The 16,237-nt window shown below is 36.1% G+C and overlaps 1 protein-coding gene across 11 annotated transcripts in view; it reads right to left on the bottom strand.

The window, feature by feature from the left end:
- Positions 1-16,237, bottom strand: part of LOC149786821 (ATPase SWSAP1-like) — a 113,188-nt gene that overhangs the window by 34,892 nt on the left and 62,059 nt on the right. For 5 of the 11 annotated variants that reach the window (XM_089977335.1, XM_089977336.1, XM_089977334.1 and 2 more), the window contains exon 2: positions 10,328-10,524. In XM_089977335.1, coding sequence (XP_089833461.1) covers positions 10,328-10,524 — 197 coding nt within the window. Of the gene's footprint in view, positions 1-10,327; positions 10,525-11,066; positions 11,502-11,528; positions 11,764-11,934; positions 12,786-16,237 lie in introns of those variants that run through there. The other 6 variants (XM_089977340.1, XM_089977338.1, XM_089977337.1 and 3 more) reach the window with 6 other exon arrangements.

Below are 16,237 nucleotides of genomic sequence, written 5' to 3'. Positions count from 1 at the left end.
TAGTTTTGCCAGGTCAAATAAAGAAGTTGCTATGTGACCAGTAACTCCAACGAACCAAGACAGTAAACTGACCCCTCAACCTGATGAACTGGCATCTGTGCAGATCGCAACTTTCAGTGAGGGAGTTTTCTAAGCAATTCCCACTGCTGACCACTCCATCTTGTCAGTAGCATAGGAAGTGGTGGATTTTGATCGAAATCATTATCTGATGGTCTAAGTATCACTGTGCCAGGAGTGCCATCTACAAGGGGCGCATCTAGAGGCAACAGAAAGGAAGCCTTGACAGAGATCAATTCTGAAGCATTAACAATCCAACTGATACTCTTGGGCAGAAATTTAACAAGGCAAAGATGAATTAGGAACTCCACACCCAGACAGATGATATGCTAAGATGGGACAGGATCCAACTTGTCCCTTTTCAAGAGAAAACCTAAACTGTAAAGTAGGTTAAGGATATGGTGTACATCATGAACCAGATCAGAACTTAATGTTTCTACAGAACATCATCCGGGTATGTCTCCCTTGCTGTGGTTTACAGTCTAATGTCCTGGTCAGGATTCAGGGCCAAGACTCAAGCTGCATAAAAGGGCATGGTATTGGTACATCATTTAAAATGAGGGAGGAGTGGGCAAGGAGAGATAAAGAGGTGACTACTTTGGTGCATGGTTACAAATTTTCCCAATCTGTCCCCAGAAAAAAGGGTTGTGCCTAAAGGCAAGGACTGCAGTGCTTTTATGTGATGTGGTTTAAGTAAAGAAGAACAGATGAGGTTATCTCTTCTCACTAAATCCATATTGCTTTAAGTAAAGAAGAACAGATGAGGTTATCTCTTCTCACTAAATCCATACTGCAGGAAGCTATAGGCATCTATGTTATGCCACCCTATTAACAACTTTGGCTGTGTGAAACACTAATATCCATGCATGATCACTACCTGCTGCTTCCACCTTGACAAAAATGGTAAAGGATATCAAATCTAACTGCAAGGCAGCTGACACAGCTTTCCTAAACAGATTTTATGTGCATTAAATACTTGTCTGTCAATCTCATAAATTAGAGGGGCAGACTTATTTATATCTGTTATAGCTGGCAGCTGATTCACCATGGAAATGGCTTTGGAAATATTGGGGTCTTGGATACTTTCAAAAACATACCTGGTAATCTTGACAGAAGCCTTGACTATATTTGCCCAATTCACTGCATATGGGGAAAGGCACTTGCATGTGACAAGATACAATAAATATACTTTACTGCCTTATTGAAGCTAGACTCCCTGTTTTAATATAGCATTATTTATGAATGTGACAATGCTGAGTGGTATCATACATACCAACTGGATAATCCAACAATGCTTGGCCCACTGTACCGAAGAACAAAGTGACCCAGATGCCAAATGGCAGGTGGCCAGTGGGGTTCAATGACTGGGCCAAGCTGGACAACTGGCTGAATGGCATGGTCTTGGCAGCCGATACAGAGTGGAAACCCAGCACAGTTTGGTGTACAGGGACAGCCAGCTGGACCAGCTGGTTAGATAATCACAATTGATCATACACCACTGACCAATTTGCAGTTCAACAGTTCAATATCGCTGACCTCTAGTCAACAAACCCATAGTCTAGTCCAATGACTGGATTGGCTGGCTAGTAGCTGAGACACAATCAGAGGAGTGGTGTATGCCTTACAGGTAAAGGCCAGTGAAATGACTGTTATTCCATGTGCCCAGTCTTACTGGCACAAAGGTCACATTCATCTGCCATTTTGAGTGTGTGGGTAAAAGTTAGGTTGGTTAGATTTTTTGAGGTTTCAAAAAGGTGTGTTACACAATGTTACAAATTCAGGGCAATTTCCAAATCTCAGGCACGTGTCCACATTGTTGAAGTAAGCTACTTTTTTTGTCTGACAAACTCTGATGGTATTTTCCTAGTTTGTTTGTAGAAAGTAACTCATTTTTTGGGTTAGCAGCAAACGCTTAACTTGCTGGTGTTGTGAAACTTGGTTGTCTGGTGTTCTCTTATTGTTTGGGTTAACATCTCATCTAATCACCGTGGGTATGGAAGAACCTGGTAGAGAGCTTGTACATTTCTGTAGAGGCTCAGCTGGCTCTTGGTGGACTTGGGTTTGTTGAGCTTGGTTTCCTGCAGAGGTTTGCAGAAAGACGTGCCTGCTGGAATGTGGAGGCAGCCCCTCCCATCTGTTGGTGTGGTCTAATCAAAACCAGTCCTTGACCAGTTTTTTATCTTTGCAATTCATCAGAATGAACTGTTCTTGCTGATTCATTGGTTCAACTGATTACCTGTAAAACCTTTATATGCAGCCACTTTTTGGGTCATGTGATATTAGATCTCCACCCCAATTTCTGGTGAGCGATGGTATCAAGATCACTAGCATTTACAGACGGTACTCTTTTTGAATGGCATTAAGAAGAACTACACCAACTGGCTCCATATGTACACCCCCATCCCAATCTTACACAAGAGTGCATGTAAAAGAGTGTGGGTCTGGCACGTGGACTGGGACTCCAATCCAAAGAGAGTCCCAACTGAGCCATGAACTCAGGTGGTGGTGAAAATTTGAACTCAGTGGGATATGCGAGGGTCCTTGTGCAGTTCCCAGTTTGCCAGCACAGAAACTGGAGAGGGGACAAGATAAACTTCCCTAAGAGGACCAAGTCCACTACAGAGTAAAGAATCCCCATTAAGGAAAAAGTAAAGACGGGTCAGCAATGATTCTTGTCTAGAACAGCCATTATGACAGACAAGACTCTGTCAAACCTTACCAGTAAAAAATAGACATTCCTGATGTTTATGAGGAAATTCATCCCCATATAAACAAAATCCCAAAAAGAGATTAAATCCAATTTTTCTTGTCTGGGAATAAACCCAAGATATGTCACTGTGGATCAACAAGGGTGCATGTCATTCAGAAAGGAATCTCTGTCAGGATGCTGTACAACAACCAGTCATCAAAGACTGAAGGATGGAAATCCCTAGGAACCTTAAGTGGGCTGCGGCTACCACCCTGGTAAAATCTATGGATGTGCAAAGAAGTCCAAACAGAGAAGCTCCAAATCAGAATACCTCTTGGTCAATAGCACAACCAGAGGTATTTCTTGCATAGATGGAAGATAGGGATGTGAAGAAACACATCTGAAGACCATCTTTATTGATACAAGAAAACTTCAGGAAAAAAAACCTGATTGTTTATTACCTTCCCCACCATGTCTTTCTCCAGAAGGGTTTGTACTCTTTCTCATTAACTATGCAAGTTTGGAAAACGATAGGAATCCATTATAGCAGAGAATATACCCAGAGCCAAAGCAGTGCTCTCCTTTTAAAACAAGTCCATGTCAAAATGGGATAAAGGCACTCCTTTGGGATTGATAGGAAGAGGTAGGCATGACGGGAGGGTGAGCAAGTCACAAAGTCACCCCACCTTGGGGAAGGGGGATGAGTGAAGAACTTTCTCTTTCTCCATGTTTTTTGGATTCCTCTGTTTCAAAGGACATGCAAAGAAGAGGTTAAATTATGACCACTTAAGAGACTTCTGAGACTGTATCTATATGAAAAACTCAGGAGATGATTCCAGTGAACATGCTTTTTGGCTGGATACAACATGCCAAGTGCCACTGCAGAAGAATAGTATTTGTGTCGTCCTCTAAATCCCTAGCCATCACAGAGGCAATTAGATTCCCAATTTCTTGCTAAGGTCCAACAATACCTTGGAAGACTCCAAAGCAACATCCCTAAGGTAAAGCAGCCAGGTATCACCAATGCATGCCTAGCAGTAGTAACCAGTGTCCTGGTTTCAAGTACCAATGCCTTCGAGGTTTTAGTCTGGGGGATAAGCCCAGGCCCCATGAAATTTCCCACTTGCAATGTTCTGTCATCCATGTGGAAGTGGCTAGTGGGGCTGTGCATGCAATGTAGTTCAAAGCTGGTGGCCTAAACCAGTAGTCAAAACAAAAGGGAGAGCTGTCCACCCTTTCCACTGCTAGGCAAGTACTTTACTTCTTGAAAACTTCTGCAAAATCTGCATGACCCTTGAACAATGCAGAGAGTTCACATGTTAATGCAATCCTTAAAGTCTCTCACAATAGAAAGGATCCTCCATTTTCTTTATTTTTTTGGGAGTTTGTTGAGTCAACTTCTCATGGGGAGTGATGTGACTGCCTTTATAAACAGCAAACCTTTTAGGAGGATGATAATGTCTCTCATCCTTTCTAGATAGGCACACATTCTGCAATATCCAATCTCCTCTGACAGCAGGGTATCAACCTCAATCCCTGTCCTCAGAACCAATGATGGGACTGGCCTTACTAGAAGACCTTTAGGAGAAAAAGAACACCTCATTCATTCTTTCTAAACGGTGTAGAGGGGAGATAACTGGCTCTCCTCTTTATTAATCTCCACAAAAGGGTATCAACCTGATCTCTGTTAGGAGACAAAGAACACCTCATTCATTCTTTCTAAGGGGGCGCTCACCAATTAATATGTACTTTAGAGAGAGTGACGTATGTAAGGTGAAGTAGTTTGCATTTAGAACATGCACAATGGAGAGAATGTTGGCATACCTATATGCTACAGTAATGTAATGTGGATGATATTTCTTTGGATATTGTACTTTTGGAAATTTTACATGATTTAAGCACACTGCTAACTAAAATGACTGCTCCCTTGTGTTAAAAAATCAGCCTGAATTAGTCTAAAGCACACTATACATAGCAGCTATTAAAACAGGGAAAATGAATTTTGCCAGACTAGACAATACCAGCTTCTGAAAGTGCAATGAATGAATTACCAAATATATAAAATGTAAAAACTGTTATCGGCTCTTTTTTATACAATTTACCTCTGAAGTTCAGGAAGTGAAAATGACCAAATAGAGCTAGCACTTTTTTGAAAGGTGCACATTTGAAGTAAGGCCAAGCTGTATACTCTATAACCCATAGTACACCCATCAATCATACATCAAAATAAAAGGAATTAAAGGTTCTTTTAATTATACCTAAGATATACAAGGTCTTTTTTAAATAGCCAGTATAACCAGTGAGGAAAGCCGGGGAAATTCTTTTTTTTTAAAATCCTAACCATATGGAAAATGCGAAACTGTATAGCGCCACCTAAACAGTGTAGAGGGGAGATAACTGGCTATCCTCTTTATTAATCTCCACAAAAGGGTATCAACCTTATCTCTGTTATGAGACCAATAATGGCAGTGGAAGATCAATGCCTGTCACTGGAAAACTGGTGACTGACAACCAGTGCTGGAAGACCAGTGACCCATCACTGGCCAAGGACTGGGAAAAGTCTTGAGGAGCATTCCATTCTTACACTTCCTGAGAGACAGATCCCATGCACATGGTTCCCATGCTTTTCTAAAGATAAATTTCCAGGTAAGTTCCAGGGTTTTTCCAGGATGAAATTTATTTTTTCAAGGTTCACATATGACCATTACTGAATAGATATAAAGAACATTTTAGATCATAAGACTCTCCAAAACATCTAAGTAAGAAAAGATAATAATGTAATGTACAAAACCACAAAATGTATCACACAAAACAAGTTTGATTATATTCCTATAAATTGGCATGTAAAGTTATTTCAATGTACAGAATAAAAATTCTTACTTTATTTTGCTGACCTGCATAATGTTGCTAAGTCATAACAACATAATGAACATAAATTAGTTTTGTTTCCTTTCAAACCTTTAATTCTAAAGAATTCTATTGTGATATATATATATATATATATATATATATATATATATATATATATATATATATATATATATATATATATATATCGGATATAACGCGGTCGTGGTGTGGCTCCCAAAATTTCTTACATTCATTCGCACATGGAAAAACATTTTTTTCCAAAGTACATGAAACAGTGTATAAAAAATGTATTATCATTATGGGGAAGAGATCGCATATGAATTTGAATTTAATATGATCGTCGCATGGTTCCTGAAATTTTAAATACATGTGTATTTTTCTCGTACCGGGACTTGTTTAATTTTTTTTAGGTACAAGAAACAGTGTATACAAAATGTATTATCATTATGGGGAAGAGTTCACTAATAAATTTTAATATAGTACGATCGTGGCATAGCTTCTGAAATTTAACAATATCACCAGGTTCTTGAAATGTTATGCCAAAATAAACGTTTTCGGAAATGCTATTTATTATTGGTCCATGAATAAAGTCAGTAAGTCATCCTTGTGATTGTCTTCAATTAATTCTGTATACAATCGTTGCTCAAACAATAGCCAACATGTATTTCTTCTTTAACTGCATACACAGCCAAGCATCAGACAATGCCGTGGTTGATAAAAGATTCTGACAAATTAATAAACATCAAAAAACGAATGCTGCCAACATGTTTGCTGGGCTTGGCGGTGTTATTAGACGCAATCAGCTGACTAGTAAAAAATGCCCGCTTTATTAGCTGGAAATTGAGAGGGATGAAATTGTACATGCGTTCAGCTTAAACATTTTTTTTTATAAATATGACTCGTAGCCATTGCAGGCCTACTGCACTTAGTTATTGGGTTTTATATGTGTATGGGGTTTACTTTTGAACTATTAGTTTCCTATTTTTTTATTAAAAATATTTTACCGTTATGGAAAAACAAGTTCACAAACGCAATTTGTTCTCTGCACTTTGTGCAACAAGCAAATTATTATCATTTTGGGGAAGAGATCATGTATGAATTCGAGTATAAGATGATATAGAATACGATCGTAGCGTGGTTCCTGAAATTTTAAATAATGTTCATTTATTTTTCTCGTACCTCTTATAGAAAGTAAATATTTCCTATTACAGTATTAAAAAACAGTAAATGCAAATAATTAGAATCTTGTCTTGTAACAAAGCGTTTAACCCAGAATTTATCTGTGCCAATAAAATCCCAAATAAAATTTTTCAAACAACCTAATCTCCTTAAGACGATCTGGTTAAAAATCCATAATTTAAAAAACATTTTCAAAAGGGTTGATTTAAATTTGACAAAAGTCCTTCAAAATTATATACTGTTGTATAAACATTGACTGAATTTTATGTACATGTACAATCAACTTTTCTTGTAATTCGTTAAACTAGTCCCCAAACCTATACTGATACACGGGCTCGTATCATTTTTTAACACAGTATATAATACAAAGGACAACAATTTCTCATTTTAGCCATGAGATGTAACAATTCTGACTATAAATTTGGCTTATAACGAATAGTAGTCTGTTTTCTAACCTGGGTTTCCTCAGAATATTCCCTCCCCATTTTTAACATTTGGACATTTAGGTTGGGGTGTGGGGTCATTGCAAATGCATATCGAAAATTTGTAATCTGCAGTCAATGTGCAGTAGCAACATATGGTAGCCACTTACCAGCAGACCTAGACAATTTATATTGACGTATACCTGCATGAAATCAATAGGAAAATGATCAATTTTCTCAAAATTGGCAAGCATTATAATTGATAACGTCTTTAATCCGCTGACAAATTAGATGAAACTATGGCATAGATGATACCTGACCCAGTACTCGCCTAGTAGCTCCTCATGAAATAATGCTAAATGAAAATAAAATGAGCATTCAATTACTTTGCAATGGATTTATTATTCAATTATCCGTAAGTAACAGAATGGGCTTATTCAGCACTTAGAATCATGCTTTGGGGTATTTAAGATTAAACTAAATGACTGTTTTGGTCCAGTACTAAAGAATGTCTACTGTAAAACATTATTTTAGATGTCTTGGGGCGTTTACAAAAGTCTTAAGGTGTCTTTTCTTTGGCGATGACTGACAAGGGAAAAACTCTACTGGTGTTAAACAATAATTATGCAGTTCATAATTACAGTGATTACTTTTTATTTGACTTTATTTAATCGTATATATGTATACTGGGTAGGTGAGAGTGTTTTGGGACAGTCTTGGGGTGTCTTGGGTTGTTTAGTCGGACCACATTACTAGTCACATAACTTCACAATCTCAAATGACGACATCGCAAGCCCAATAGTGACATGATAACAACAACTCCTTTTTAATGTTGTTATACAGAAATTCAGTTATATTAAATGAAAGTCCGATACTTTTTTTAAAAACCAACAATCTGGCCAGTCTGTTTACAAGAGTCTTTAGACGTCTTTTCTTTGTCGATGACCGACACGGGAAAAAACTCTACTGGTGTTAAACAATAATTATGCAGTTCATACAACAATCTGGCCAGTCTGATTTATCAAGCAGACAGCATATGTCAACATGGTAGTCACATGATACCATAAAACTCCAGAAGTTGTTATCGGAATATAAAAATGCATAAAGTTTACATCAATTTTCAAACTTTACAAAGTGAGGCAGTCATGTTGGTGTAACCATAATTCATCCGACTTTTCCGTGTGGAGATAGTCGATTTATTAAAAATTTTAACAATATACTAATTAATAATAAATACCCTACTGATTTTAGCACCAGCATTTTATCGTGCTGTTATAGTTTTGAGTTAAGTTTGTCAGATACATAATGCAAACAGGAAGATGCATTGCCAATGATGGACGTAGTACAGATACAAGGTGACAACGTTCTCGTGGCTCGAAAATACGTAACACTGTCAATTTATATTGAGTTTGTGACCAAAATCGGCATACCATAAAGCAAATTCATAACTTTTCAAACACCACATACGCAATTTTAATAGAAACGATCAACAGCTTACAAGGTATAAACTTCTGGACTGCTACTTTGTCAATATTTTTGTATCCAGATGTCAATTTTTGGAGAGCTCCTGGCATAATATCTTGGGGTTTATGGAAAAAAATATAAATTCGTAACATATTTTTAATTGGGAGATATTCCTACATCACATGTCAAATCAAACTTTTTAAATTATTTTATTTTATTTCTCTCATCTAGTTGAAATATTCCATCCATCAAATGGCTGAGCCTAACTCAAAAAGAGTCAAAGAAACGCAAGCTTGAAGAAACTGTCCGAGGTCATGGTAAGTTTCAGGCTGATTGGATTAAAGTCTTCCCTGGCATTGTAGATGTATCCAAGTTAGGATCTTCACATGCTTTTTGTAAAATATGCAGTTAAGACATTAAAGTGATGATGTCGAGCATATACGATCTGGAGGAACACTTCATGACAAAACTGCAAGAAAGAAATTTTGAAATGAAGAAGGGAGCATCCATCAAAAGATTCCTTGCTTAGCCAAAGCAGGAAGATGATAGTGTTATAATTAAAAGAATGAAATAAAGTTTCAGAAATGTAAATAATTATGTAAATATGTGTAAAATACCTTGTGTATAGCATTTGTTGTTTTAAAACTGTTGATCTTATATAATGTATGAATATGTTTTTTCGTGTAAGGTTTTTGTATTTTTTGTAATGTTTTTATTGGGATGGCATACAGGTTTTCATCTCAAGGGGATGACACCTATGAGGTACTGGCAATTTAATATTTGGGTAAACTAAAGATAATTAATATTTTTTCAAGTAATATCATGGATATAATTTGATGTTATTTTGTTTTAAATCAGATAAAGATCATTTTCCCATCTTTTGTTACATGTATCATGCCCCTGCCCCAGAGCATTGAATTGTTGGTGCCTTATATAAGTGTGGTACACAAAGATATATATCATGTTATGTTCAAAACTACTGCGGTATACAACAGTACAAATTTTTTCACAGTACTCAGCTTTAATTGTAATCTTATTCCAATTCGATTAAAAATGATGATACAACTCCTGACTACATACAAGTTGCAACAGTGTATTATATATTAATCACATGCGATCCCACAGAACTATCCTAACTAAATATCCTCACCTGTGAAGTTCACAAAGAAAAGAAATAATTGTAAAGGAAACATATTCCAAAAATACAAATGGGTAGAAATTAACTGACAAAAATATGCCAGTACAAATTAAGATAAAACTAATACTCAACTTTACCAATTACTATGGTGATTAAATGTGTATTGAGTAGACTGCTGAAAACACGTTGAGAAAAGCAAAGGCAACAATATGAGACAAAATTATATGTCTGATCGATGGCACATTGAAGTAAAGCAAGTCAACTGGACGTGGGGTTGTGACCAGGCATCAGACTGGGAGAATGTTCTTTATTTAGTTCTAGAACCATCCATTTAATAGGAGAAAGGAATCATCTAGAATTATGTACAATCTGTTGTTTTGACTGTGAATTTTGCATCCCAAAATTTTAGCAATGCAATATTGGTAGGTAATGTATTGCTGCTATTAAAATACCCAATTATATTCTTATATAGAGCTGTTTTATTTATGTAACAAAAGTGAGATAAACCTGCTTTCTTGACCTAAGTAAGCCATAGGCCCCTGCACTGCATTTAACCATTCTGCAACTTCTGTTGTATTGGCCTGATCATCTGGTTTATCTTTCTGTAACCATGCAGATGTCAAAGGAAATGTATACAGCAGACAACACATGGCGTTCAATAATCTCTTATTCAAGATTTTCTTTCTTCTACCATCTTTAAACACCTAAATATAACAGATAAAAAAAGAAAAAAGATAAAAATATCATTTTACACTTAAAAATTCAATAATATTCATGTATTTATGCCCTCACACACAGTGCTCATGTATTTTTTTAGAGTACATACTCTTCTATATGATTCTGTGCATTTCAAATTTAAATAAGTAAACAAAAATTATGTCCTCTTCATTTCTGTACAAAGCTGATGGAATTATCAAATGTATCTTTAACCGAAATACTATTGAAGGATTAGATTATGTACTCTAAATGTTGCTCACCTTTCACCACCCAACTATAACAGAAGAAAAAAAGAAAAAGATAAAAAGATTAATTTACACTTTAAAATTCAATAATATTCATTTATTTATGCCCTCACACACAGTGTTTTTGTGTTTTTTAAAAGCACCTACTCTTCTATGATTGTATGCATTTCAAATTTTATTAAGTAAACAAAAATTCTGTCCTCTTTATTTCTGTACATAACTGTACGCATGTTTAACAGAAGTACTAGTGAAGGATTAGATTATGTACTCTAAACGCAGCATACTCTTCCAGAAACATGGCTCTTCCATTTTCACTCCGTTAGCTCCTTTATTGTGTATATCATTTCTACTTTTCTTGTGATGTATTAATATGATTTACTGGAATTATTTCGTTTATATATTTTGGTATATTATATAAAAAGAAAGGGTTATACACGATTGCAACATTCTTGTACGATGTCACGTTTCACTACAACGACCCTTACTGTCTACCAAGTTTTAACAATTTGTCGGAAATGTAAACAATGTCAGTCCCGTGACTAGGCTTGCATCACTATAGAACATCATCAACCTGACTTTGTTCAGCCAATCAGCGATTCGGCTATGAGCTGTAGGAGACATATCTGGATGAAAATATAGAGGGAAAGGAAATCATTTATAAATTTCCTATGGAGTCATTATTTTGTTATCAATTCCAGGAAAGTAAACATTGCTGAATGACTTTGCTATTACTTAAGCAAAATTACTGCAATCAACAACCTGCAGATGAAACAATGGTTTGCTTTTTAAAAGAACTGAAATATGGTCGTCATGTAATGGTAGAATCAAGCCATCATATGTATGTCAGATAAAACTGCAAAACTTCGCGCACTGCGATAAACGACAATTTGTACCTTCCATTGTAGGAGAGTAGTTAGACTGGTTTATAAAACATTCTTAAAATAAAGAGGGCGCTATGCCAAATTTCACATCTTCTGGGTTTCCCAAAATCAGGCATTATGGGATTGCAATATTTATTTAACTCCGAACGCTTGACAAAAAAAATACGCACATTCGAAACTGAAGATTTTAACAAATGGATCATGAACAATTTTACGATTTTGATGAAGAAAAAACCCAACTTAAACAAGCTTATATGAGGACTGTACTTACTTCAGATTAAAATCAAGGCATAGACTGGCCTTAACAAGTCATAACAAAACAAAATAAAAGGGCACAAATGTGTTGATAGTATCTCAACATAAGCGTTCGCCATGCTGATCAGCATTGGGATTAGATCCAAAATTGGATAGGAAATCGCCAGAAGCAGAGGCGGTTACCTCTCTTAGAATGGATGTGCTTTGTGATGAACTTGGGAGTTATTATGCGCCTTTAATAGTGAATACAAATATGGATGGAACTTGATACCGCACGATTGTTAGTTGATCTAAATTCTGCGAGGTGGTTTTGCTAGCTGGAGACAGAAAAATGTACATTACATTTCGTCACTTATTTCCGATTCCGACAAATTATATTTTAACGCATTCCTAATACCTGAAAGTTCATGTACTGAAAACCGACTTCATGGCAATGAAAATCAATCTCTCTCTCTCTCTCTCTCTCTCTCTCTCTCTCTCTCAAAATATTCGATGTTTCTATGCAAAGGGGAATGACTGTGTAAGTTTTCAAGGTATAACTGAAATTATTATTTTTGTAAGGAAACACGAGAGGATAAACAACATCATATAAAATGACTTTTGATTAGTGTGATTTTCAGAAGTTGCAAGTGAATCTTTACAAGGCTATGGCGACATTATGATTATTTTGTTTAATATTCCCCCATGTTCTTCTGAAAACTATAAAAGCTTACTGGGTTAAATTCTGTACCAAAGCTTTTTTTTTAAATACATCTGTTATGTGGATTCTCTATTTCACTTTTTGTGTTCCTTTTTCTCGTTGTGGTCCCATTTACTTTATTTTCTTTCTTTCTAGTAGTGTTCGTAATTCTGTGACGTCGTCAAAGTTATAATTGTTGTTGTGCAAAACACACTTATGAAATTGTTATAATGTTGGTGCAAGACTTTAATAGCTAACAATTCGAAAGAGTATTTTTTGTAGACTGTAGTTTATGCAGTATATTTTCATTTAAAAATCTTTTACCAATATCTTAAATAATTGTGTACGATTTTATGTTCCTTCCCTAATTTAGAAGTGGTTATTCACTGAAGTAACTGCGTAGTCAATATTGGAATAATTAAAGTCTTGGTAACTGCAATACGATAGGATAGGCTTTCTACGTAGAAGATTGTCAACTTTAATATTAGACATGATCTCATTATTCCGTGTCAGCCATATAACGTATCAAACTGTGAATCGTATACCACTCGGTAGTTGATAGAATACTACACAGTTTTCAAGAAATTTTGAATCTTTTGGTTATATTGTCGTGTTCTATTTATCAGTAATAATATTTTTTTAAATGCCTGAGAGAGATGGCGCGATCTTGCTGATGTGTATCATCATTTCGTATACGAGAATATACGAGAGCACTAAACAATTAAACATAATAATAAAATTACTAGGGCAGTATATTTTCACCAAACCACAACAAGTAAACGTTTAAAAATCAAAATTACTAGCACCGAATATTTTTGCACAAACGAGGCTGTCTAAGTATACAGCATTGCAACATTGCAATTAAAAAAATTATATTTCCTGCGTAACAAACAAGCGCAGATCAATCATGATAATAACTTAACATTTTTTTTTTAAATTTAGAATGAGAGAATGTAAAAAGTATAACTCTAGAAAAAATATGGTATTTCTTGGTTCAAGAAAATCTCACACAGGGCTTGTTGTATTTATAGATATTTGACAAACCATACGTATTTAATTGAACCACGTGCCTTTTAAAATTAACGGTGACAAATATTGTCTAGAAAACAAAAGCAGCACGTTTATATCCGAAAGCCACCATTTTGTCTGTAGCGGTCAATACATAGTAAAAGCATATAAAATAAGCAAAAAGTAAATCTCAACGATTAGAAAGAGGTGTACATTCGTACAAAACTACAAGGCATGCCAAAGAAAATGATAAAAACCGCTTATGCACAAATGTAGTGTGCTACATTCAGTCTGTCTACGATTCACCGACTTGGAAGTCACCTGTCAAAATAAAAAATGGAATGCAGACAAGAACAACATAAACATGTTTGATAAATGTAAATTTGCTTACGCATAAAGGCGCGTGACATATGCATGCAAAATAGTCACATTTAAAAAGTAGCTTAGAAAATATGTAATTCAGGGAGCACAAAGCGTAAATACACTACAAAGCTGCTGTAAGAATGTGACCTTAACGTCGGGTTGGTTACTAATACAGATCCTACATAACCACCCCGCCCCCTCCCAATCTATTGACACCAAGGTGTTCATTTTGTACAATTTGTTAATAAAGAAAAGGGGTTGAAAGGTCACATACATTTACAAAGTAGTCAGATATATTTTGAAATACTTCTGCTTAAATAAATGAAAATCACCGCTTTGACTTTTGATTTGAAGGCATTATTTCGCAAATTAAACAAATTATAGACAAGGCCTAGTGGTTAGAGCGTCCGCCTCGGATGCGGGAGGTCGTGGGTTCGATCCCCGGTCGAGTCATACCAAAGACTTACAAAAATGCTACTAACAGCTGCCTCGCTTGATGCTCAGCATTAAGAGGTTAGTGTTAGGACTGGTCGACCTGGTGTCAGGATAATATGACTGGGTGGGACATCATGCTACATGTCTGCGGCATGATGCCCCAGTGCTCGACATCACTTTAAACTGTCACACTGCAGACATGGTAGCGATATGGCTGAAAAATTGTTAAAAGCTACGTTAAAAATCCAAATCAAATCACATCACATCACATAGACTGGACTCGATATTTGTGCGGTGCCCCTTCTGCATTATTGACATATATTCTCAATGAATTTCATGGATACGTTGTGTTTAATAGTATCTCTGTATGAAATGTTAAGTCAAATATTTGCATGATACATTCTATCGTGTGTATCTTACCTATATTATTATCAGTGTACATTACATTTTTATCATAACACTGATACAAGTATTAAATTGATGTATATCCAGAATAACACAGGGCTGAATAGAACCAGACATATTTTGTATTCGTTCCAAAATCTTATACGTGTGTGATTCTCACAACTTCATCTTCTTTCCATTGTACTTTACGTATAATTCGGATCTAATAAAAACATTGTACGTCCTGGCAAAACTTTGAACTTTTCACTGGCAATATGTTTTTCAAGCCTTGGAATAAAGTATATGGCTTAGTGAAAGAAACTACGAATACCTTTCCTGCATTTGCTGATCAGAGTTCTTCAGTCACGATTACCATTCTTTATATATGGCCTATTTGTTATAGAAAGTGGTAGCAGCAATTTTTATGTTGTTGCCGTTGTTGTTGATCGCGATGATGATGACTACAACGATGATGATGATAACTACAATAAAGATGCTGGTAGTGTTGGTGGCGATGGTGGTACTCCGCCTAAGAAAGGAAAAGATAGTTCAGAGAAAACCGCGAACGCGTTTGAAACTCTGGTCAACGTATAATTAGGATGTTTGGTTGCTCGATTAGTTTGGTATTTAATGGCACTTTGGCACACGAAAGGCTATATAGTGTCAAAGCAATGGGAGTTCAAGTGCCGTGACCAGAGAAATGCCCATTCAGCTGATCTGGGATGACCTGGACAGGATTCGAACCTGTGACATTTGACTTGCAAGTCTGGCACGCTAACCACTGAACTAAGCATAAAGAAGCAATAAGGACATATGTTAATAGTGAAAGATAGAGAGAAAATAAAATGAACGGAGGAGACGGAATTTGGATCTCCGAAACACTACAGTGTCTCACAATTGCATTTCATAAATTTCTATCAATGCCACTCCTGATTAACATGAAAATGATGGGATGGACTAACAACATATTCGTGATACAAACTTCCTTTTTCCACTTGTGACAAATGCAAACCAAAACCACTCTGGCCCTACAGATATGGAACGTGACTAAGAAAGATCCGGCTAAATCTTATTTCTTGAGAATGGCTACATGGTAAGCAATTACGTCAACAATCAAACAGGGACCGTATTTTTAGAGCATTATTTTGCACTTCTAACGTATTCCTCTTCATCACTGTCATCTTTGTAAATAACCGTACTGTCGAACATATTTTCATCCTTTTTTCATGAATGCGATTATTCTTTAGTTCATGGGATTTGACATTGCCGATGTCACTATGGGGGTCTATGAAAACTTAATATTACGTTCAAACATACAGATGGGAGTAGTGCATGATATTTGTTTCATACAAATAGACCTTTACATATGCAAAAAAAGAATTAACATCATTTGTTGGAGATGATCCGCACTCATTCCATGTACCCATAATGAGTGCTACTTCTACCACCC

The sequence above is a fragment of the Sinohyriopsis cumingii genome, chromosome 12 (assembly GCF_028554795.1).
Source record: "Sinohyriopsis cumingii isolate HCF-2022 chromosome 12, ASM2855479v2, whole genome shotgun sequence".
Lineage (NCBI taxonomy): Eukaryota > Metazoa > Mollusca > Bivalvia > Unionida > Unionidae > Sinohyriopsis > Sinohyriopsis cumingii.
Note: the sequence above shows the minus strand (reverse complement) of the source record. Positions and strands in the feature narration are given on the sequence as shown.